Here is a 25,706-nt window from a genome sequence, read left to right as displayed (position 1 = left end):
CATTAGATTTCATGGCACATTTGCACAGGAGCCATAATTTTATGAACACCACCAAGGGAGAAAGTGAGAGCATTCATGCTCAGTTAGGCACAGTTCAGATTTAGAAATATTAATAGCTACATCACTGCCTTCTACCCCATTGAGAATTTTCACCTGAAAGATGCAATTTTTGCAATATCACACTATTTTTCACTGGAAAGTTCTGTTATCACTGAAATAGCTCCATTTACTACCTGAAAACGAAACAATTTTCTTTGGTTTTTGGGGTTTTTTTTAACCAATTTGGCACCATCTGAAATAATTCAGGTGCTGAACTGGAACTAAAATGCTTCATTTTGGACATTACATTGCATCTTCCCACTGTAGTGCCCTGCTTATGAAAAGCTGTCATGCAGGACCCCATGTCCACTTCTCCTCCATGGTACATGGCCAAACCACATCCCCATAGTGCAGTGGGATATTTCTCCCTGCTGAAAATGCACAGTCCAGCATTAGGGTCATCGTGAGGGCACCAGATCCGCTGTTTTGTACAAGAGAAGGTTTGGAGGGACGTAATAAAACTGAACTGAAGTCCCAGAAAGGCAAATAACACAAAAGCAAAATACAGTTTTCCTGTTAAGCTGACCAAAAATAATATGTTCAACAGAGTGATCCAGGTGGGATGCCAGAAGGCTGTTTCCATTGAAAATTCCATAGTGAAACGTTTCAGTGTGTCATTACCAATTTTTGTCCTGTGCTCTTCATTTTGCAGAAGAAATAAGCATTTAGGGTTCCAGCTGTCATCTCAATTCCAAATGAAAATGCTGAAACGCTGACATGTTTGCAGGATGGACAATCTCATTGTCATTCAGCTTCCTTTATTTCCCACATACCCTCTAGTTTGTTTGGGTCTTTTCCAAATTCACCACATGAATGCTCATTTCCCCCCAGGTACATTCCTGACACACCAGTGGGGTCATCTTGCTCTACTTTAACCTGTCTGATGGTGAAGCAAAACCAACTTACCTTCCCTCTGTTCTCAGAGGAGAGAGAGGTGAGCTCAAGAGAGTGATTCATCCCTTACCCCTGAGATATATCCCTGATTTTATTAACTTCCCTTAGCTGTCCCTTTGGGCATGATTCCTATAGTGTCTGGAGAAAAAGGTCTGAACTCTGGAGGAATCAACAGCAGAAATTCTCAAAGCATTCAGAGAGCTGATAAGGTGATAACTCGGTAACTTATTCCACAGCGCTAAAGGGTGGCACCTTGCTTGGCTGTGACATGGTCAGTTAATTTACCATATGGTCCCTGAAGCTGTTTGTACAATCATTTGAAAATCAGAAAAAATAAAAGAGGGAACTCTTGGGCCGTCAAGCTGCCACATCAAATAAAATTTGTGAATATTCATTGCTACAAGCAAAGTGTTCATTTATTTATACAGAAGCTTTGGACTTCAGCATCAACTCAACAGCACTAAGAGGTCCTGCTTCAGCTCCGACCTGTGGATAAACATGAAGGATTTGACACAAAAGCCAAAATAAAATAAAAAGTAGGATGTCATGGACACAGAGAAAATCAGAGTGAGGAGGTGGGGAGGAGGTCACTTGCACACCGTGATGGGGTAGATCACTTGCTTCACTCTCTGGTCTTTACTCTTCAGCTCCTTTTGATATGGGGATGACTCATTCCCAGTAGAGCCCTCTTGGTGTGCAGATGCAGTGAGCTCTTTTTTTGCAGGGCCGTGTTCCCACCCATGGCCTGTGCCATCACCCATCATCCCCACTCACCAATCATCTTTATCCTCCCAATTTTGTCCATGAGCAATGCAGAGATGATGTTGCCTGGCAGGACAGACAGACTGCCCAGGAAGCTGACCAGGTAGATCAGGAAATCATTGTCCTCCTCGAAGTCGATGTGGCAGCCTTCCTTCTCCTTCATGAATGTGCTGTTTATGAGCCTGCAGTTGATGAATTTGTGTTCGTAGAGATCTGTGAGTGAAAGAGGCAAAGTCTTGACCCTGCTTGGCTGAACTCTCTTCATACAGCAGCAGTGGGAGCCAGGATCTAACCAAATCAAAGACCCAAGAAAAGCTCCTCATCAAATGCAAATGGCCAGGGAGTTTCTATTTCAGTGGCAAACTCTAGCTGTGTCCTTGACTCCTGGTGCATGCAGGATCATACACTCCTTTTATTTTTGGAGTCACCTGGACCAGTATCCCCATGACACAAGGACAGGGCAATGCAGGCTTTGATTTCATGGCATTATGGTTTGTTCTTTATTAGAGTAGAAACAAAAAACTTCTTCAGGATAAATTAATGACTATTTTACTACTTACAATCATCAACCACCAATTGGTTAAAATTATAGTTTAAGACAAATTTACTGAATAGAGCTGTAAAGTGCTGAGAATTTTGCCATTACTTTAAGCTGTCAAGGTCTGAGTGCTGAATTTTGCATTTGCCACACAGCAGCCAGTGACACTGGAAGCCATGTGGTTAAAATCAACTAATGGAACAACCTGAAGCAGTATCACCCTCTTCTTTTTCCGTCATCACTCTCATTACCCAGCACACACTCAAACTCACAGATCCCTATCATCCTTTTTCCCAGAAAATAGATTAAACAGTTCACTGATAAAATAGTTTTCTGATAAAATAGTCCTTAGTAATGGAGATGACACCATAGCAGGAATCCCATTACCGGTATTATAAAAGACAGTAGAGATGATGGTGCAGTTTTCAAAGAAGGTCTCACTGGATGTCACATCTTCAAAGTAGCAATCCTCAAACAACGAATCCTCAAATTTTACTTCCTTGAATTTCATGCCAATAAACCTGTGGGGCAGAAAACAGAACTTCACTCTGTGCTTTAAGGTATTTTCTACACTGTGTAGTGTGCAGTGGCTGTCTCAAGAGACAGACACTAATGGCAATTTCTAGGGTCATTGACAGAAGAGGTGTTGCTTGGCTGCACAACTGTTCTTCCAACTCTGTGCTTACATATTTTGTGTTTTAGTAGGACAGAAGGATTTGAAGACAGGTTTTTTTTAAAGAGATATGGACCTTTTAGGATCTTTGGCAGTTTATTCCTCAAAATAATCACATCTAACAAAATGTGCTTCTAAGGCCAAAGGGACAAAAATCCTCTCATGTTCAGTTCTGGGCCATCTGAAGAAATAGATTTTCACTCAATGCAGGGCATTTCCTTCGTGAGCTGACGCTGCTGCTTTCCTTATTCTCACCCTTCCCCCAGCATAAATAAAACCAGACATTATCAGGAGCCTATTGAGCCATTTGGTGAAAGGTTTCTGACAGTTGTTTAAACTCAAAGTGATTTTGTAAGTGAAAATGCAGTAGAGTTTCTGGAAAGAGTGGGGAGATATCTGAGTTCTGCTTGCAACCATTTCTGTTCGAGGTCTATTGCTTATCGTGTAATGAAAACAGATTTCACTAAAAATAATAAACTGTGTCAGGTGATTGATTTCTCCTCTGATGGGAAGCTTGACATGTCTGACCTGACTGCCTGAAGGATGACACAATATTGATTTACCTGTGAGATTTTGCAGGAACACTGAGAAGATGTATTAGGTAATGCACAGGCATGTTTGGACGATGTAAGGAGCTATTAAGAACATGCATTATTGCTGCAGTTAAAGAGGCCACGACTGTCACCAAATAAAAAAAACCTTCTAACATATATTCAGAAGCTTAATTGAGTTGAGCACTTACAACACAGTGTAGTGTGATGGCTATTTACACCTTTAAATGAGCACTGCAGGGCTTCTTAACTGAACCTACTAAAAGAAATTATTAATGCACAAAATACCACAAGAAGACTATTCAAGTCTTTTGCTCCATGTAGAAGGTCTCATAGGTTATAGCAAAACTTAAAACTGTTCTGCATTTGCTCAGTAATAGCCTGTCATGTATTTGCTCCCAAAGGCTGTTAGAAGCCTGTTTTTCCTGCAGTTTGCTTTATTAACATCCATCTTTAAAAGAGTCAGATAGCAATGGCCTGGTAATCTGTGGATTTTTAGCTCACAGCCAAGGGCTGGAGGAAAAACACAGCTGTAAACCACATTGAGATACTCTCTGGGCATTACTGGAATGCAGCCTGATCAGGTTCTGAGTTTTTGAATTGGAGAGGGACAAGGCAGGAGCACAGTGATGTACACCACAGTTTATGTCTTTGTCCAGTAAGGTGCTGAGCATCCCCAATTCTCAGTGAAGTTAGTGACAGCTCAGCATTTCCTCTGGGCATAAGAAAAAGGTCCCCAGTCCCTACATTTGACTAACATCCACTTATCACCACTTTCTTTTGGGGAATAGGAATTGCAGGGCTAGGTTTTCACCACCAAGCACAGCTCCTTACTGCAGGGAAGGTCTCTGGAAGGACAGGAGGACACATATTGGGGTCCCCCACCAATGTCTATCAAATATATACCAAGGGAATGGAGACAAATAGTTTCTGAGGGAAGAGGAACAATCTGGCTAGGCAATAAGATGTGGTTTCAGCTGTGAAGATTAAAACAATGAGTGCTTTGTGTAACACTGAACATACAGTGGGAACTCCCCACATGGTGCAAGGCAGCTGGAGCAACATCCTCTTAAGTCTGTCTGAGGCAATGGGATCTCCACAGAAATTACATAGGGGTATTTTCCCACCCTTTTTATTGGGATTTTGAAAAGTAGTAATGGAATGACTAGGATTTCTATTGCTGTGGGACATAGAGTGATTGGAGTCCAGGCTGGATACAGAAGAAAACCCACCAAGCTCAGCACAAATAGGAGAAAAAAGGAAGGAAAGCAATGATGTTCTGCTGGAGCAACTTCACTGACTTCAAAGCATTAAAAGACAAGGTGACACACACAGCTGTGGGGAGATACTGGCTGGAATGGGAGAAGCACACCAGTGTGGCCATGGCACACCTCACATTAATGGGCTGCAGGATAGAGCCTGGGGTAATTCATATTGAGGACTTCAAGAGAAAATAGCTTTTTATTTTGGAAATATAGCAGCAGAGCAGTTTTATTACCAGTGATGGTCTCTGCTGCCCAAGCCCAGTAGATGTCAGTGTGGGCTAAGGAAAGAGAAATCATCTCTCCATCCAGAGCTGCCCAGCCCAGCCAGGTGGGCACCCACTGCCCTGATCCCAACAACGGGCTGCGGGAAACAGGACTCTTAACAGGCATTCCCCTGGGGTCTGGAGGTGCCAGTGACTGAGGCAGAGTATGTGGAAAAACAGGCCAAAAAGGATATCTGGCTTGTGGAAAACTTCCTTTGGGATTTGAGAGATTTAGACAGTGTGTCCAGAAGAGCAACAGAGAGGTTCAAGTTGATGGAAAATGAGAAAGAAAGAAAGAGCTTCCTAGACATTTATTTCTGTTTGAATACATTGAACCAAATTCTGTTCACTTACTTGTCATTCCTGTATTCCCCGTTTCTATGGATCTGGTTTTCCAGGGTGAAATTAAAGGTAAAGTGGGACACTTCTTCCTCATCAAAGATCTTCACTCGCGAATCATATGCCTCGTCTTGGAGATAACGAATCATATCAGGGAACCAGACAATAAGGCCATAGTAACTAAAGCAGGACAGGAGAAATACATCAGGAATACAAGATACTTCCAATGATCTACTTCATAACTTGCAAACTTGTTAAACTTCTAATGCAAATGCATTTCTAATGCAAATGCATTTCTGACACAAATTCTTGCAGAGCTCTGACATAGGATGGAGCAAAGTGTTTCTTCACCCTAAACACTCCCCTAATCTCAGAAGCATGTTTGTCCATTCCCATTCATTTAAAGCAGGGCAATTCATTTAAGTTCCCCTTGGTTGGGGAATAAAGCAGTGTGCTATCCTTGCTGCCCAAGAGACTAGCAGAGCACTAAGAAACTGCAGATTTTTGCAAGTGTGAGGTTTAAGTGAGAATTAGACAAAATTTACCTGTAGTATAGATATAGGCTCACCTGAATAGTTTTGATCTAGACTAAGGAACAGCTGAGAATCAGGCAGGGTTGTATCTTTTTTGTTTGTTTGGACAAGATCAAATGAAAGATGTAGAGGTGAGAAAGTCAATATATTACTGCACTACTGACCACTTCTCAAGCCCTGATTTGTTCAAAGTACCTTGTATCTCATATAAGCAATTAGATGGATCAATATAGGAGAGCAAAGCTTAGTAAGCAAAGACTCTTTAAAATATGACCAGGATTACTTTTGTAATAGTTTATTTAAATGTGTAAATAATTATTCAAACTCTGAGGGTCCTTTAGTTTCCTGATGAAGTTAAAGTACCTTACCTTAAGGCCATTGTAAACCAAACCACAGCCAGCATCAGTGTGTTCATCCTGTACTGGGCTGTTAAACAATATAGCACATTGTCCCAGACCTACAAATCCACAAGAAGAAATTATCTGTCAGGACACCCTTGCAGACACTCAACAGATTAATCTCTGAGTGCATCATAAATCTAATGTGAGAAAAATGGGTTCATTGGGGGAAGGTCAGATGTTATATAGTCTTACATTCAGTGTTTGTTCAAAATTACATTTGTTGAGATAAATGGCTTACAGAAAGGTCACTTGTTCAGCTATATGCCAGGGTTCTTGATCTGAGCCCTCTGTAATGTGCTGGAGTGTATGACTAGGTCTGGACTGGTTTGATGCTGTGTCTCTCTCTGGTTATATCAGTAAATGTGGTAATGAGCTCCTTCCCAGACCTTCTGACAACTTGATCTTTTCAAGTATATGTATAGACCCAGAAGTGTTTTCAGACCAAGCTCCAAAGCTAACTGAAGAGCAAAAACCCAAACACAGCTGGCACTTTAGGAGGGGTAAGATGAATTCAGGTAGGGAAGAAGCCAAGCTGGTCCTGGAAGCTCTGCACTGCTGGACTATGATGATGCTCTCAGGGGCATTTTGGGGCCTGGCTGACAGCGTGGCAGCTTGCAGATGAACACATCTGCACAGAAAGAACAGTCAGACTATAGCCCTTTGCAAAAAACCTCCAGATTTTTTTGGGTGAAAGTCAGTGTTTTAAGGCACAGTGACCTGAAGCAATGAGGCACTGGAGCCCAAAGCTCAAAATCCCGTGTGATTTTTTTTCTTCTCTTTACCTGCTTTAAAGTAGTCGTGATTCTGACCAGCCACCTCTGGTACCAGGTCCCTGTTGAGCTCTGGATTTCAATAAATTCATCTACTTGCTTTGGAGTTTTGATATAGGAAACCTGGAGAAAAAAAAGAAAGAAAAAAAGAAAGAAAAAAAAATTGGACTGAAGTTTCTAGAATTGATCTTGGGTGGATTTAAAATTCTACCATCTTCTGTGCAGTGTTTCCACCTGATATCCCTTACTATCTTTTCCTTAAAAGTTAGCATTAACAATTGAGTTAATTGATTTAATTACAGTAAGAAACTATTATAGAAATAAGCCTGCCTTTCTTCCTTTCATCCATCCTTTCATCCTTTCTCTCTCTCCTTTCATGAAATATTTTAAGTGCATCATGTCCACTTCACTCTTTCATTTATTAGCTTAGGTGCCTGTATATTACCTTTTTTCTTATCTTTAGATTCCCACTAGAAATTAGGAGTAGGCAATTATAGTAAAAATGATCCCCAAGATCAGCCACTTCTATCTAAACTGTGCCCTCAGGATCTCTCTCTTCTAGGACAGCTAGTGAAATATTTCTCAATCAACATCTTTTAACTGCCACTGGCAGAACTTCTATGACAAATGAATGTGTAGATGGGAATCTTTGCAGCTGAAAATGCATCCTGCCATCAAGTGAGCCCACACCACGCAATCAGTTTGCTTCACCAAAACACTCTTAATTTTCAAAGCTGAACATCTGAACTGGACTGGTCATGAAACCTTAGAAATGGGTCTCAGATATTTGTTCAGTAACTTTAAGTGAAGGATACATTCAAGGAAAACAAATCTGTTTGTAAACACATGAAGGAGGTGAAAATTTGCTGAATAAATTTCTGGGTGTGAATGAGTGCCTTGGCTCAGCTGTGGAGTCTCTGCGTTCCTCTTCCTGGCACTGTTTAAATGTCAGATCTGGGAAGTGTCCTGGTACCAGATGACTCACCACAAACTGCCAACTTCTGGCCTATCAGAAGAACACAAAATCTGACAGTTTGTGCTACACCAGCCACACTGATCATCTGCCTGTGTCAACGCATGTCAGTACATCTCAATTCAGCCGGCGCGCTGCACCTCGAGGTGTGATACTGAGATCAGCTCTTGCTGCAGCACTCATGACATTGTTGGATGGAGTAACAAGCACTGATGGGTGCTGTACAGCTGCTTCTTCATTCTCCTACTGAGCTCAGTCTCCTAGTGCCCTACTTTGTGATTATATATATCTATATATATTTGAGCTTCAACCCCCATCTCAGCGTTACAGCAAAGCCAGCTATGGATTTAAAGAGAAGGTCTCTCTCACCTTTTCTATCAGTTTGCATTAGTCAAATGGTTGGTAGCCAAAAATAACACATGCTCATTAAGTTCCTACCTGAAGCTGCACACAATTGTCATGCTCAGATATGAAACTTTGATTTCCTTGAAGGATCATTCCCAAGGGGCCCAGTTTCCTGACAACCCTGCTGAACATGAAGCTTTGCTCTCCTTCTTGATCAAAAATATATGTTTTACATACAACTGTATCTTCTTTTCTCCATCCTTTAAAAGTACAAATCAAGAGCTCTTCCCTGGCTGGCTCACCAGGAGTTTACAACTGAATTATAGTAATTTGCACCTAACCCCAACATAAACCTGTTCCCTGATTCTACTATTAATGAATCCACTGGTGTGGCCTTTTTCACAACAAGGAGCAGACTAATGAGTAATAGCCACTCATCCCACTTTCCCTTGGAGAGATTAAAGACTGGGTGTGAGGCAGGTGGAGTTTGGAAAGCTCATTAGAAAGTACATGAAGTTTAATCAGAGTTTGATTAGAAGCCAGAACGGAGAAAGGAGTGACTCAGGTCTCCCATGTGACTAATATCTCTCTTATTTTGTTTTAGTCTCTTAGAGCAGACCAATTAACATGTGTGCAATTGGAAAATCACTGGTCTGTATGATGTAGAGTAACACCAGGAACAGTAAGTACTCAGTGCAATTCCCAGACTTGATTAATTCTTGAAAAAACAGACTGGCACCTAAGTTTAAATATACATAATGTATCTCAGAGTCCCTTTTCTGATTGCTGGAGGAGATTACACTGAAAGAGCCCCAAGGAGGAATAAAGTGGTGCTGTGCTGCACCAAAAAGGTTATGTCCATCTTTTCTTTTCACACACTGATGGCTTTGTTAAACTCACCGTAAACACCCTCTCTGGCTCGCCCTTGGCCCTCATGTTGGTGTCATGAACTTGCTTGAGGATCATCCAGGCTTCATCATGTTTACCAATCTGAAAACACCAAAGGAAAGGAAAACAAATGTTGGAGATACCAGCTCTTTAATATATCAAAGCACAGAGAGAAACCGATTCTAGAGGTCCAGCACAGTGGAGAAGCACACAGACAGCACTGGCTGCATTAAATGTGAAGTGCTGAAAGCATGGCTGGTGTTCACAGAGTGCAGCATCTCTGTGCTGGAGAAAGGAGTTGTCCTAAAACTGTCTGAGGCAGAAAAGGGGTCAAAAATAGAGCTTTAAAACCAGATGAAAGAGGAGATGGATGAGGAGACTTGGACTCTTACCCCAACTCTGCTAAAGGCTTGCAGGGTTAAGTTGAATTAGATATTGCTACATTTCACATCTGTGAATTGGGAATACAGAATAACTTGCTTAAGATTCCTGAGATTTATGTATTTTACTCAGTAAAATGTACTCCTTCCTTTGCTCTTCCACCAGGATTCTGTAGTTCCATGCCCAAATTCTGTGAGATGTTTTCAAAGTGCCTTTGTTGAACTCATAAAATTCCCAGTCCTTACCACCTTCTTTCTGAACTCCATCCATCAGTGACACACTAACCATCAGTGATTGACCCCATAGTCTATAATCTTTGGGGTTTAAGCAGTCTGTGGAGCTAGTGCAGACATGTAGGAGTGGCTCTGCCTCTGAGCTTGTGCTCTGTGTGTTTGATAGGACAAAGAAAGACAGACAGTGACACATTAGGGACCTCCTGTCCTCTGCTGATATCCAACTGCAACGTTCAGATGAATCATCTTACCTCCAGCAAAAAACGTGGGCTTTCAGGCATGAATTTCAGTGCCACCAGGGAGGCGATACAGGGCAGAGCGCACACGAGTACAAAGACTCTCCAGCTGTGGAAGTGGTACTTGGTTCCCATACTGAACCCCCAGCCTGGAAACAGCAAGAGCCAACAAGTAAAAATACTGACCAGGCATTCTGAGTTTTTCTCTCCTAAAGCAGCTCTGAACTTTACAGCTCTGTATGACATGAGGACAGGTTGAAAGTTTTCTATTCTTAGTGCTGATGGCTCTTGGAGGCTCAATAACATGCTCAGTAGATAGCAGCGAGTTCATGTTCATTACAAAAATTGGAACATACTTGCTCAGGCTCTGCCCTTTCAAAAACCTTCTTTTATCTTTGAGTTTAGAAATCACCTAATGATTAGAAAAGCTCCGTGCAGCTGTAGGCAAATAAGGGTGGGAAATGGTACAGGAATCAGGGCCATAATTTATTGCTGCTCAGTGATGTTACCGAAAGTTTACAAAGGTTAAATGTCTGATCTGAGAGGCACGTTAGATACGGCTCCTTTCCATCTCCTGCATCACATATGTATTAAACATTTCATGGAAATGAGCTAGGAAGGCAAGTTTATTTTTTTCCCGACCTACAAAACTTGAGATGGGATTCAAATTTAGAAGAATCCAAATCCTAATCCTGCACTGGAGATTCCTCCTCTCCTGCTTTTTTCCTGGTGTCTGACCAGGGCGGGTATTCCCTTGCTAAGGACTGGAAAGTACAGCGTCATTCTTACATTGCTCCAATTACTTTCCCTAGGCTCAAATCTCAGAAGTAATGTTTAATTCAGTCTTTTTTTCTATAAACGTTTCTAGTCACATAAGAAGAAAATCATCAAGCAATGGTTTGTGCAGAGGTCTCATCTGAGCCAGTCATGGTGTTCTAACAATTTTACAAAGTTCCAAAATAGTAGGTGGAACACTGGAAGTAAAAAAAAGAGAAGCTATAAAAATATAACATCAAAAAGTCATCTGAAAAATAATTGTAATGTAAATACATAAGGGCTTACTAAAGCAAACGTAGTTGCAGATAACAGAATTATTTCTAACCTGACACTGCTGCACTAAGTTTGCCTATTTGTTCCAACAGACTCTGTCATATCAATCAAAAGCATGAACATTTCTTTATACTGAATGTGCTTTAAGCATGCTAAAAATGGATTGATAGATAGGTAAATGTTAGTGGTTCTCTTCATGGTTTTTGTGGACTGTCCTACTTTCCTCAAACAGGATTTTGCAAACAGCTGGTGTCACTGAATACTGAGGAAATTAATCTTTTCCAGTAGATATTTGCTTCTGATGTTTTCCTGGTTATTTACAAATTACAAGGCATTCCATGTGACATGCAGACTTTTGCCCCTCAGTGCACAAATATGTTTCAGTTTACAAACATCTACTTTTTCATTCGCACTTTCAGGTCTGGGCAGGGAACCTCTTCCATTCCTGAACACATTTAGGTGAAGTCAGATGTGACTTCAGTCCATCCCATGCAGGGCAGATGTGTCACCAGGTACACAGCCCTGAGAGTTTGACACTTAGCTAAGGGAAAGCATATGTGCTCTCCTCATTGCTGTCATTCATAGTATCCAGTAATTCCCTGATTAAAGTAATTTATTTTTGATAACTGGATCAATTTTTGCAATATAATCTCAGTCCATTTTTCCCATATAGATTAAGAGCTCAGGCTCTGGCAATGTGATTCAAGGGGTGTGTTTGAAGCTTTTGATAGAAAATAGCCCTCATCAGTCCTATTTACAGCCTTAGTATCAATTAGTCAGTCATGCAGTCAATTTGTCAGACCTTTCCCTGCACTTCAGATATCTCTTATTTTCAGTGGTGTTTATGCTGGGATGTGTAAGGACTGACTATCTCTATTTGTGCGGGGGCTTGGGGTAGTGTAGAGATGCAGGAATGTGGTGGTGTAGAAAGTCAAAAGCTCAAAGCAATTACCGTAATGTGGGATGATGCTCCAAGCCATTGCTGATGCATAAATGCCACCAATCATCCAGAACATGCAAAGCCAGCTCAGGTGTTCCCCCCTCTTCTCACGAGACAGGAATTCAGAGAAATAGGCAAACACGATGGGGAGGGTACCCCCAATACTGAGGAGAAAAAACAGCACATGGGAAGAATGAGAGTCTTCTTCAATGGCTTTGTAGTTAGGATTGAACATATCAAGAGGGGAGGTCACAACCACAGATATGCTGCTCAAAAGTGAGACTTCGAGGGAAAATGCAAATCTCTCTTTGGCTGGACTAGCTTTAGACATCAAAGATAAACAGGGTTCTTCTCATGCTCTAAAAGCTGAATTTCCTGTACAGTTTGTACAAAGCCAGTGTAATAGCCTGCTCTTCACCTAGACATCTTCTCTTGTAATTCTGTGATCACTCACTTTAGGGAGGCAAAATACAGGAAGGCAATTGGAACTGCTGAGGGTCTCACTGGAGGCCTTGGCAATCGGGATTGTAAGCTGAGGTGGGCATTTATCAGTCTCACTCACCTTCCTGTGCAATTTGGGCAGTACCAGAAGAATGTCAATGACCAAACTTTGCTGCCACTAGTGCTCTAAGGTTCAAGGGTGTGGTAACACAACCACATGTGCTAAACAGCAGTGCCATCCCAGCTCAGGACCAGGGATGTTTCTCCTGAGCAGCCTTCTTTCTCCCACCCCACACTCCCAAACTGCCCAGCTGTGGTGAGACTCCTCCAGGACATGGGATGGATTCACCAGTTACCCACCCGAGGCCTGAGATAAGGCGGCAGAAGAGGAAGAATCCGTATCCCTGGACGAAGGAGGAGAGGAAAGCAAAGGCAGCATTGATTGCAAGTGATATGATGAGGCATTGCTTTCTTCCCAGTTTATCAGCGAGGCCACCCAGCAAGACAGCCCCCACCATCATTCCTAAGTAGACTATCAAGCCTGCAAGTGAGAGAGAGAGGGAGAGAGACAGTGAGTTTGGTAACTGGGTGGAAATAGTATGAAACATAGACGCAGATTTTAAAATGCCCATACAGCAGCTGATGTTGTCCTGGCAAACAGTGCAATAAAGATACCCCCATCTCCCCAGATCTCAGGTGCCAGAAACTCTGTCCATTGGTGAATCCTAATTTTCCCATCTCATGCCCTTGATCTTGCATCACTCCCTGCTGCACCTCAACATGCAATATGGACATACCCTCATTTGACCAGACTCACATCTTTCCTCCCCAATCTCACTGCTCACATATCCCCTGCACGTAAGCAATGGCCAGGCATAAGCAGCTTAGGATGCACGTGTCCCAGCTATGTGCCACCAACAATACAACAGAAGTCTAATGTCTTAACTCCTCTCACCCCTCTGAGCCCAGCAGGATGGAGGATATGTAGGGAGAGGCTCTGTCAGGCTGCTGTTTATGTTCAAAAAGCTGTGAGAGTAGAGGGACTGGTGAAGCACAGCTAAATCTCTTTCCATTATTTCACAGAGAGAGTGATCAGGCATTGGAATGGGCTGCCCAGAGAGGTGGTGGATTCACCATCCCTGGAGATTTTTAAACGCAGATTGGACGTGGCACTGAGTGCCATGATCTAGTAAATGGACTGGATTTGGACCAAGGGTTGGACTCGATGATCTCGGAGGTCTTTTCCAACCCAATCGATTCTATGATTCTATGATTCTATGATTCATCTCTTTCACTCTCTGCCTTTCACAGCTGTATCTGAAAGGATCAGTCTGTTACCCAGACTCACCTTGTGCAGCACAGCTACTTCCTTAGTTACTGAGCCAAGACCTGGCATCTAACTATAGGACACCTTGCTCAAGACTGCAGTCTTGACCTGAAAATTTCAGGAGAAGGTAGAACTTGTCTTGACAGTTTGCTCTACAGATTTATCAGTCTGTCACTGCTAGGAAAAATGGATTCTTCTTTTTAACTTGACTTCTTAGATTTTCTACTATGCAGTCCTCAAAAGACAGTCTCAATGACTCATTTAGTTCCCGGCTGAATAGGAGAGAATGGGTTCCTTCTCTAAACAGTCTCTCTGTACCCATCCCACTGTGTGCTTGCTACTCTTGCCTGAAGATTGTGGCAGATGTTGTCCAGCAGAAAGTGGTGACAATGACTGTGTTTCCTGGGGAAAACAGAGGTTCAAGAGTCTGCTCCCAAGAATACCTCCTGTATCATCTCAGACCCCAGGATTATGTCTTTGCCTATAGGATGCAGAGTCCTGCTGTGGAGATCCTGATGGAGCCTGATCACGGCTGGATGTGATCCAGATGAACTTAGCTATTTCAGGATGGAGAACATCTGCTTGCTGGAAAGCAGAACTTGCAGTGCAGAGAGTTCTTGAAGGAAAAAAAAATGATGCTTGAGGATGTTTGGAGTCTGGGGGCATGTCAGGTTCAAGACCCAGCTGAGCAGGGGCTGAAGCAAAGCAGCAGTGCTCCTACATCCCTGGGCCCTAGTGAAGGCAATGGATGCTGAGCAAGTAAATACACTGCCTTAATAGGAAACATTCCTATTCACTGACTGAACAAATACAACTGAAACATTTTTCAGGCATGATTGACCCTTTGGAGGGTCATTTCTCACCTTGAACCAAGTTTACCTTCTTTGGAGGCCAACGCCTGCAGGAGGACCTGTTTTGTCAAACACATCACTTGGGAAACAAGGTGACAATGAAATTTTTGCAATTCATTGTTTAAACAAAACAATCAGTCTGGTGGCCACCCAACAAAAGGGCTAATGCAGAGTTACTTGGCAGCTGATTCTTTCTTTTGATTGCAAATGCCTGCACTTGATTTAAAATGCATTACTAAATTAAAAGCTATGCAGCAGAGATCCATTGCAGCATTTGAAGGACACTTGTCTCACACTGATCAGAAGTGGAAAAGTTCAGATTCTGAAATCTCCCTGTTCCATAGTAGGGTCACCTCTCTGAGTGGTTCTTTCTTTTCTATCCACACAATGCCTGTCAGGCAGTCAGGATTTTGTGTGTCAAAGGCAAAAAATCTGTTCTTGCCTATTAAAAGCCTTTGTACCAGAACCATGGCACAGGATTTTGCAATCCCAATTGTACCTTCACCATGAGCACGTGGCTCTGTGAAACCAATGTTCGCTCTCTCTGCCCTACCCTCCTGACCAGAGCTGTCCCCGTGAGGTGACCTGAAGGTGTGTAAATGTTTCAGATACTGATCTGAAGCGAAGATACACACACATCTGAAAGTCTGGGATCTCTATTTCTATTAACTTTGACCTTCACCTTGCTCACTGAAGTGCAAATTACAATGGTGAGCCAAAGCAAAAACTCTTTTAGTCCAAAACCTTTCTGAAGGAAGAATCTTAATGCAATGCTGTATGGCTTAATGCTTTTACCACAGCCCCTGAGCTGCATTTAATGGAGCAGCTCTGATGGCAGCCAGCAGATAGAGGTGATGATGAGCCCTGTGTCTCCTCTCTGGTGCATCGCTGGCACCCATCTGACAGCAAGTCCTGCCAGCACTGCCAGACCCTGATGAGGAAGAAAAAATGATCTGCCAAACTCAATTTTTTTAATTTTTAGTTTTTTTCCGGAGAAAATCCCTGGATGGCAGATGTTCATCCAAATCCTCTTAGTAAGAGAAAACGTCCCAGGTCAGGAGGAGGTGGAGGAGATTGTTACTCTCTTCTAGCTGGTGGTTTGTTGCAGCTGGATGCTGTGACCGGCACAGGCCAGAGTAAGAATGGGCTTAGCATAGGATGTGGCAGTGCTTGAAACTCGACATCAAGAAGTGAAATGAAAATGCTTTTCTAGGTAAACCCCTGCAGACTCTGACTGTGAGCCCAAACTTGTGATGGAAGGGAAGTTTACACCTCTGCAACACATCATCCATCAAACAGTGAGCAGCATAAAACACAGCAGAGCTGTTAATGTCACAGAATCATTCAGAGGATGTTGCTCTAATTAGTTATCATATATGATAAACCAACTAATGCATGATCACCAAGAAATTTAAAACCATGAAAATCTGTAGTTAAGGAAACCTCAGGGACAATCAGGGACTGTCTGCTTGGCCAGGTTCTGAGGGGAGGGATCCTTGTTATGGAAATGTGTATTTCAGGGTTGAAAGAAAATCAGAAGGACACTTCATTATAATGGAGAAGTCTTTTTCGGAGGGGAAGATTGCATGTTCTGGCCAAAATAATTAAAATTTTTGGGGCAGCTGCTATAAAACAGTCTGTCAGCTGATGGATCTCAGGACCCAAAGTGCAGAGCAATGTCTGCTTTGCAGATTGCTGTGTCCTGGAGTAACAATAAGGTGGCAGGGACCCAAGGAGGAGCAGAATAGTTACTCATACAGTCTCCTTGCAGGAGAGACAGTCTTCTGGAGAACACAGTGCTGGTTGCTACCTCTGAGAGAGACCCAGCTCATATCAAGGAAAGTCAAGATTTAAGGCGAAGTAGTCCAAGAGAAGTGATCACGAAATCGTATTTCCTTTGCTGGGTTACTTCTGTCCATCAAATATTCTACGGCACAACATTACAATGGTCTGCACCAGAATCTTGACTTCTAACCTCAGCTTCAAACCACGCAGACCTACACTGTGCTAGGAGGGCTCAGCTTCCAGATTGACACATACAGTGCTTAGAGGAAATGGTAAAGGCAGCTCTGAATAATCCATTATTTGCAGACTGTTCCACAAGTGCTGGAGTATAATGAATGCCTGTGGGAAGGTCTGCAACAGCCTCCCTCCCATAAAAGTGGTGGAAAACCAAAGAGCTGAAATTCTAAGAATAAATTTTGGGTTATGACTCATCCAATGCTGGAGTAATAAGGAAAATATGTGACCACTGACTGGGTTTATTCCCACTAGAAAAGAAGTAACATATTCAGCATTTTCACACTAAGAAATTTATTAGCCTTTACTGAAGTTGTGAGCTCCATGTTAGACAGGAATTGTGGATTTAAGATCTGAAGTTCTAGGGATATATAAAAGAATATAATGCAGATATGGTAGACAGCTATGTGTCTGCTAAACTGTATTTTTGCTATTTCAATATAATTACAAGTAGACTTGTAAGGGTTTCAGAAAGAAAACAAAAAATTCAAGGTTTACCTAAATCTTCATAACAAGCATGAATTTCACTCATTGTTAGTTAATGGGATTAAAGTTCTTAAAGAAGAGGCACATCTGAAAATAATCCCTTTTAAGACAGGACAAAGACTTGGGGAATAAATAGAAAATTTTAGCAGAAAAAACCAAAAAGCTCAATGAGAAGAATTAGTCCCAGAGTCCTTGGGGCTGCCAGGAAGGTGAGGAGGCTGCCTGGGTCCAAGGGCAGGGTTATTTCTGGTCTGCAGGGAGCCAGTAACCACAGGAAAGTGAAAGCTCCTACCTGCTGACAAATCCCAGACCACCACCAGTACAGCCCTATGGCAAAAAAGAGGCTGTTGAAGAGGGAAGAAAACGATTAGGATCTTGTATATCTTGCAGTTCAAACTGTAATAAAACCAAAATCCAAACACTGTATTAGTGGTGTAGAATCTGTTAGTGATGAACCTTATGGACACAAACAGAATTTTGTGAGTCAGGTCTGGACAATTTGAGACATGGCTGTCACAAGGCAAAAGATCCAATTGTTGTAACTGAAATAAAGGGATAAAGAAGTCGTAGTCCTAATTCTCTTGTGCCATAATGATGGCCAGCATGTGCCAGAACAGGGGGTGGTCTCAACAGAGGACAAGATGAGGGTTGAGTGACCTTTTTATCTTTTCTTCCTGAAATTTCTAATGTGCTCTTCCTTGTAGGCTTATTAGTGCTTTCCCCATGAATAAACTTAACCCTGTAAATGGAAGTCAAATGAAAGGCTTGTCTCGTTACACTTGCCTTGTAGATTAGTACAAGCAGTGAGACTTCTACAGCTGATGGCTCTGACACCGAGAAGTGAATCACCCATGGGAAAGGCAGCTTTCCATTCCCAGAGATCTGTGTGTGGATATTGGGGGAATCTGGCTGCTCGGGTGAACGGGATCCTGCACGTTGGAGCCAAAGGTGGATGGGTGAGCCCACGAGTTCCGTGACGCAGCACAGGCGGGGCGATGCACGCCCAGCACTCCGTGCTGCCAGCAGGACGTGGGCGGCTGTTTACGCTCAGGCGGCTTCACAGTCTCCCCACAGGACTTGCCCATCACCACAATACTCGTGGGACCATCTGGTTCTCCCCATCCAACCCCTCTGCTGAAGCTAAGTTTTCAGCTGAGCTGAAAAAAATCCTTTGGTGTTTAACAAAAACCTGTTTGTGCTGGAACTCACCAGATGAAAACGGGGACACAGCCATCCCCACATCAGACCTGTGCAAGGTGTGGGGTGTTCCCAATTCATAAAAACAACTTTTTTTTTTCCCCTAATATGTCCCTGCCACTATAGGTGATGATGCTCCTTGTCTGCAGGAGCATTTCTGCCCAAAAGTGAATTTGCAGCCAGAAATCTGTGCCTGATTCTCAGGATGTGGACATGGGCTGGTCTCATCGGGGTCTTTAGCTGGCTGCTGTGTTGGGGTTAATGGCTGTGGAGGAACAAAAAAGGCAGCAACCAGCCATGGCAGAGCAAGGCAGCCATGGCTGGGCTTGTCTATGCTTAGCCAGAGAAAGAAAAAAAAGAAAAAGTATAGAAAAGCCATTGAGCTCTGCCGAGGGGATTAGGATTTACTGTCATATCAGGTGAATTCAGGTCAATGAGAAGCTGAGACCAGATTTTATCTCAGCTGATACTAAAACATCCTCTTCACACAACTAAAAGCAGGGATGTTGTTACACATCCTATTTAACCTGACTCACACAGACAAGCTTGAATTGCTACGTAACTGCATAATTACTAATAGGATCTTCTTTCCTAGTTTTTTTTTAATCCAACATTGTGAGGTTAAGAGTCTGTAAGATGATATTCTCCTTAAAAAAATATTATTAAATCATAAAAAGGAATAGGGAGCTGTGTGCCTGGAAAAGCAATTTTATTCTCAGCCTTGGTGTGGCTGTTTTACAGTTATGGGCAAGGCCCTTAAAAATTTCCTCAGTTTACTGAGCTGTGAAATGACGATGACACAACTGCAGCTCTGGGATCTGGGAGAGCTGATGATTTAACTCTGCCTCGAGTTTTTTATACGCAGGACGTGAAGAAGTGTAAAACATTACTATTTCACCATCTTTTATACTTGCTGTGTACTTACTGCTCTGTGCTTGCAAATATAATATTTAGTCCTCTGAGAGGTGATTTATAGCACTTGAAGATATATATTTATAAGAAGTTCCTCCAAAAAATGATAGTGTGCCTTTCAGCAAATAAGTAAATACAAATTTCATGACTCTTCTGATTATCCTTAGCAAATAAAAAAAAATATGTTTCTGATAGGCTGTATCATACTGACAAGGAATATTCTCTTTCAGTATAAATAAGAATTTAATTATTGTTCTGACTATTGCTGGTAAAGCCCAAGCAAAACAGATTTATCAAATGAATATGTAAAAATAGTGTCATTATATGTTACCAAACTTATTCTTAACAACTAGTGTTAAAAGTTGACTAAATCAAACTGCTAAAATATACATAGTGTTGTTTCTTCTTTTTTTCTTGTTTTTTTTTTTTTGTAATGCCCTTGAAATCATCTTTAAAATAGTGTTTTTCATAACAGAAAAATTCCAAATATATGTTTTGTCCCACTAGGGATATTTAGGGTGAAAATCGCTGTTAATTTGCATCTGATGGTGAGATGTTTATTTTCAGAATAAAATGTAAACGTTTTCTAAGATGTGTCATATCCACTTCACACATTTCATGAAACACCGTGGGCATCTGTTTATTTGTAATTTTTGCATAATTTGGCCATAGTTTGCTTGATATTTTCCCATGGTTGCTTTCCAAGGGAGGAAAAATACGCAATATGCAGAGTGTTTAATTCAAAACGTCCTTTTAACAGAAGCTGAACTTCACTAAATTGGTCTTTAGGAGGTATCTACTTTATCTCTCTTATTTGTCCCTTCCTGTTTCTGCTGGAGTTTGATTATTCACCTGACTTATTTCCCATTTTTTCCCTCCTGGCCTCTCTTGTTATGGCTGAGACCTTCTCGTGTGTTTAAATGTTAGCAGCTGCCGGGAAGCCTCTTAACTGCACCTGGGAAAACCTGGTTTTGTTTCCTTAGCAAAAACGTGGTGAGATAAACGTGGTTGCTTGGGAATAAACACAGGCTTATCTGTAGGCTTTTACTGGTACGTGGGGACAAGGCAAGGGGCAGTAGCTCATGTGTAAATATCCCTGATGCCCTAAAACCCTGTGATAATTTGAGGGAAAGCTGTGCCTTCACTAATCACCCGCCTGTTCATTCTGTGCAGACACACTCTTGCAGGACTGTCACCGCACATTAGGCAGATACTGAGGTGAAGAGCTCTTTGACTTGCTGCCAAGTCAACCCCTAAGTGTCACTGAACCCTGGGTTCCAGTGAGATCAACTTGCAATGCCACAGACCATCGAGGGAATGGAATCACAGAGGGAGATGAGCATGTGTTGAAGGCTCTGGGCTTTGTGGGAGATACCTTTTTCCTAGTTGCAGGAGGATGGGTGCTGATGCTAACCCAGGAAAGATTTTGAGGAAGATTATGTTCTTGTCTCCAGCAACAGTGCTTCCCTAGCCTTTTCCTTCAAGAGCTGATATTTATCATGGCACAGCTGCTCAGAAAAGGGACAAAACCTTCTTTCAGGGGCAGTACTTGGGATGCCAGGCTGTGCTGGAGGCAGGTCTGCACTCACATTTCATGTCCCTGCACTGTCCTGCAGCCTGTCAAACCTCAAACACCCTCTGTCCCCTGCTGCTGTCACTCTTTGTTTGGCAGAAAGCCCACATCCAGAGATCTTTACTGTTCTCCTCTTATGCCCTCCAGCAGCCCTGCACCCACTCCAGCCTGCTCTCACCCTCACTTCTTGATGCCCTGGGCATTCATTACGCGTATCAGTGCACCTCTGTGCAGTCTAAGGCTTTCTAAGCACCACTTAATTCATTTTCACAAAGAGTCATCTCACAAACCTCAGACCCAGCAGCAGAGAAATATCCAGCAGGCAAGAAAGTGTGTTTAACAAATAAGATGGAGTGAATCAGCAATCTGCCCCATGTACACCACCAGTCAATAACAACTGAGTGCTACCATAAATATCCACTTTCCTCCCTGACTCAATCTAAGATGAAACAACTCCTATTGTTTTTAGGAAAATTCTTTTTCCCCTTCTCATATTGAAGCCATCAAATAGTGTGAATACAAGTTTTGACAGCAGATCCCCCAAACAAACAAGCTGAGAACAGGAAAAATTGTTCTGCAAAATCAGGTTCTCTCAAGTTGTCTTCAAAGGTGGGCAGGAAAGGCAGCAAGAAGAGTTCTCTTCCCCTCATTAGCAGTCCCAGATTAGCTCGGTTGGTGCGCGGGAGGCTGGAGCTGGGATTGGATACAGACCCAAATGTCTCCTTATTTATTCAGAGCTTATCAGAACACCCTGAACTTTCAGCCTTGCAAATACTGAGCTGGAAAAAGCAGAACGAGCTCTCTGGGGAGATTTAGTGTTCATTTTTTACCTGTGGCTGGGCCAGAAATACTTCAAAGATAGATTTTCTTGTGACATTTGAAGTTTTCTCATTCAGGTGCCTGCCAGAGCTTGAGCTCCACAGAGATAGATATTTATGGGGTCAGAGTTTCAGAAGATCTCAGCTTTCATAGTCACCAAAATAAATGACCTGCTTCTCAAAAAAGGTCTCATCACTGAAAAAATACCAAGCCCGGTGTCCCACAGGGAGCTGGTGAATTCCGAAGTCCCTTTGAAATTAGGATCCAATTGTGAGTGGTTTGCTTTTAGATATCTGACCTTAGATATTTCGAGCTAGAATTTTTAAGTGGTTTGTGAAGCAAAAATAGTTATTAAACCCTTAAAGACTAAAACTAAGAACAAACCTAGCTAACTATAGCAAGAAACATCCTGATCCTCAAGTTCAAAGTAAAAGGAAGAAACAGAAATGTGTCTATAACCTCAGAACACCAAGAGGAGAGGTCTATATAGGGAAAATTACCTATTGCCTTTGTCACATAAAATAATGCAAATAGAATTGAGTCGAGGGCTGGGGTCTGGTCCCAAATCTGCATTTACCTCACATCAGGCAGGGCTTCTGGCCCAGAATGTATGAGCAACAGGCCCTGATGATTCCCTGCAATCCCAGTAGATGTCCATTAAAACACACTCTATTCCTCCTAAAGCAGTTATTCCTACTTTATTTTCCTTCCAGATGGACTGTACTGTTGCGTGACTGGCTCTCACTACAGGCCATGCTGGATACTTTCCTGATTCTTGGAAATGTGGGAGGCTTTGCTGTCTTTGGCTTATGGAATTTGGCTTGCCTATTGTTCAAGGAAAATATTGTTCATCCAAACCTTTCCACCCAGTCTCACTCCCAATAACTAAGCCTTTGTATTTTGACCACAGGGAGATGTCAATAGTGATGCAAAAGGGATGTTGCCAGTAGCCTCAGCCTTTGATCCACATGCAGCACTTTAATTGAATTCCACAGACCTAAAAAGAAACCTCCATTGGCTACATCTGATTCAGGACATATGAACAAACTGCTCTGACTGGGAAGTTAGCAGGCAGAAGGAACTGACTGCACAGATGATTTACCAGCTGGGACTTTGAGCTGAAGAAAAGGGAGACCTGTACTTTCTAAAAGCTTTGAATTCTGAGTCACTAGATCCACCTTTAACTGTTCTTATTTGTCCTTGAACACCCCTCTGAGCTTTGCCCTGTGGACCTGCAGACTGCGAGCTGCCTTGCTCAGATCCAGCCCACAGTGACCAGCTCTGGGCCCACAGCACATTCAGTACAATTCCACCGCTCTTGGGTAGCTGCCTTCTCAGTAGCACGAACCCCTCTTGAGTCAGATCCACCCAGGCATGACTATGCATGACATACAACACAAGAGGAGAATCATCAGAAGATCCTGAAATCAGCTGATCCCTAGGAAAAGCTGTTCCAGCTGCTGTTTACTGCATTAGAAGAGCTGTTTGCCAGCGGCACTTACCTAACATCCCTTTGTTCGAACTGGACAAGCACATATCCTTCTCAGCACTGGGAAGAACAAATCCAACCACAAACACCTCCACCCCATCTGCCATCAGTGCCAACCCTAAAACAAAGAAGAGGGTCCACTGGAAGCGTCCGTGGCCGCACTCCTCAATGATGTTCTCATACTGGTGGGCAAGTTGCTCCTCGTCCTCCATCCTCTCAGCCATAAGGTCAGCACGGTCTCTGTACTCATCAGCCACGACAGGAGCTCGCTTCTGCTTCTCTTTAATGTCATCAGGGTGTGGGATCCCTTGGTACTCCCCTTCATAGACCTCATCATCCTCGTCATGGCCTTCTGTAACATCACTCTGGGCATCTTCTTCTTGAGCGGGCTCATCCCCGCCACGGTAGTAGCCATCATTGGGAGCATCATAGTTACCATCCTGGTACCTGTAGTCATCTGAGACTTGGTTTGTGTTTCTGTATCCATCATCCATTCTGAATGGAGATTTCTAAATGCTGTAGATGACAGTGTGTAGAGATTCTAAAATATGTACAGATTTGTGCAATTTCTGGTGCTGGTTACTCGAACATATCTTTTCTCTGTTCTTTGCACTGATGGGATACACAGCTTTCCAGCCTCAGAAGGAGAATTACTATATAAAGGTTCTCTTTGACAGAGTCTCACACAGCTTTTGATAATGCTTCACTTTTCAGCTGTCATTTGCGACTCGCTGGCTTTTCTGTTTCGGGTGACAAGAGCTGGTGTCTGGGGAACAGCAAGGGAACAGCAATTGCACAGCCAGGGAATTAGGAGGACTTGACAGGTTTTTCCTGATTCATTGTGGTGGTGAAGGTCATGTCCTAAGAAAGAGGAAACAATAGCAATGAGAGACAGCAGTAAGCTTGCAAGCACACATTCACTGAGTTTAACACCCAACATTTTGAATAAATGCTTTTCCATTGAAACAATATGGCAACTGAGAAATGTTTTTGCATCATCAAAACCCAAAGCCTCAGCAAAAAAATTATCAATAAAGTGTACCAAGTTCAATGGGAACATAAAGTAGAATGTAAAGTACAATGTGGTCCCAATTTCTGTAGTTCCTAGAAGTCCTGCCTCCCACATGTGGTCCTGGTTTCCACAGAAAGCAGAACAGCACTGGGCTGAATTGCTGGAACAGACCTCTCAGGTTGCTAAATATGTTTCTATCCATCTACTCAGAGTACAGTCATCCCTGCTCCCTACAACTACCTAACATCATAATGAGACAAAGTATGATCTCGGTTTTCTTCTTCATCCAGATCCCAAAATTAATTTCATTTATTGGCTTCTTTTTTCCCCTAGTGTCTCTCCATCTGTATGACAGATGTAGAACTAGCACACAGTGTCTGCCAAGATAAAGTCACCAAAAGTGACACCAAGCTCTGTTCTTCCCATATCTAACCATCAACAGGGGATGATTTTCACAGAGAGCAGAAAACAAAGCTAATACTGAATCACTGCTCTCTGCAGGGAGAAGCAAGGGAAGCCAAGACACATCTAAACACATACTCATTTTGGACACCTGATTTCCATTATTATTCAAGTGTTTTCCAGCCAGCTGGCTCTCCAGTGTTCCCCTGCATTTGTTGCCACACACAGCTGTAGACATGGAGTTTGAAAGGAGACATGTGGGAAACAGAGTGGAGTCATGCTAGAGGAGCCAGCACAGCGTAGGCATGCACAGAACGTGGACTCTGCTTTAAGCTTTGAGCTGCTTGCCTAAATAAAGTGTAAATGAGCTATGGATTGACATGGGCAGGCACCATATGTGGGTGGTGTTACCTACACAGTCAGTTGACCTATAGAAGTGCACACAAACGCACGCACTGTAAATAACAGTGCTATATGCAGCTAAAATGACTTCAGAAGAGAAATTCAGTAGCACTTTCAAAAAATGCTAAGAAGGGCATCGCTCCTGCTGCAAATGCTGTGATTTTCTGGCAGCCCCAGTGCTCAGAGTAAGAAAGGAGCAGAGGTTTGACTTCTCTGCGTGGATTAATGGCCATGCCTTGCCTGTGCTGTTCATGGGAGATGCTCCAAGAAACTTCATAAAAGCTTCCTCTGCATTTCTGTTTATCTGCCTATATATTTATGGCACTTAATTACAACATGGCCTCTGCAGACCCTACCAGAGCACCTTCCTTTTCTCTGCCTCTCTGCTATTTGTTACTGCATTCAATTTGTTTCCTCTTCCCTTTCTTTATGCTGAATCACACCATACATTTTGCATGAGATGAAAAAGGCAGTGGGGCATTCTTCCAGGGCTCAAAAAGATCCCAAAGGCATTATGATTATGTTATAAAGATCAGGAGTCTACAGTGCAAGCAGCAGTAAAGAGAAGTATTTGCATTGGCAATGGAGGTATTAATGCGCAGGGGAGCTAATACATCTGAGAGCCATCAGAAACACTTAAGT

General features: G+C 42.6%; 1 protein-coding gene across 2 annotated transcripts in view; it reads right to left on the bottom strand.

Annotated features, from left to right (window-relative positions):
• The window catches only part of SV2B (synaptic vesicle glycoprotein 2B), a 65,014-nt gene that overhangs the window by 6,832 nt on the left and 32,476 nt on the right, over positions 1-25,706 (bottom strand). For both annotated transcript variants that reach the window (XM_064669051.1, XM_064669053.1), the window contains exons 2-11: positions 23,262-24,109; positions 12,936-13,116; positions 12,147-12,298; positions 10,160-10,293; positions 9,307-9,396; positions 7,101-7,211; positions 6,286-6,374; positions 5,400-5,564; positions 2,681-2,814; positions 1,768-1,968 (exon numbers count right to left, since the gene is read on the bottom strand). In XM_064669051.1, the coding sequence (XP_064525121.1) occupies positions 1,768-1,968; positions 2,681-2,814; positions 5,400-5,564; positions 6,286-6,374; positions 7,101-7,211; positions 9,307-9,396; positions 10,160-10,293; positions 12,147-12,298; positions 12,936-13,116; positions 23,262-23,742 (1,738 nt within the window). In that variant the 5' untranslated portion in view covers positions 23,743-24,109. The remainder of the gene's footprint in view (positions 1-1,767; positions 1,969-2,680; positions 2,815-5,399; positions 5,565-6,285; positions 6,375-7,100; positions 7,212-9,306; positions 9,397-10,159; positions 10,294-12,146; positions 12,299-12,935; positions 13,117-23,261; positions 24,110-25,706) is intronic.

The sequence above is a fragment of the Pseudopipra pipra genome, chromosome 12 (assembly GCF_036250125.1).
Source record: "Pseudopipra pipra isolate bDixPip1 chromosome 12, bDixPip1.hap1, whole genome shotgun sequence".
In the NCBI taxonomy this organism is placed as follows: domain Eukaryota; kingdom Metazoa; phylum Chordata; class Aves; order Passeriformes; family Pipridae; genus Pseudopipra; species Pseudopipra pipra.
Note: the sequence above shows the minus strand (reverse complement) of the source record. Positions and strands in the feature narration are given on the sequence as shown.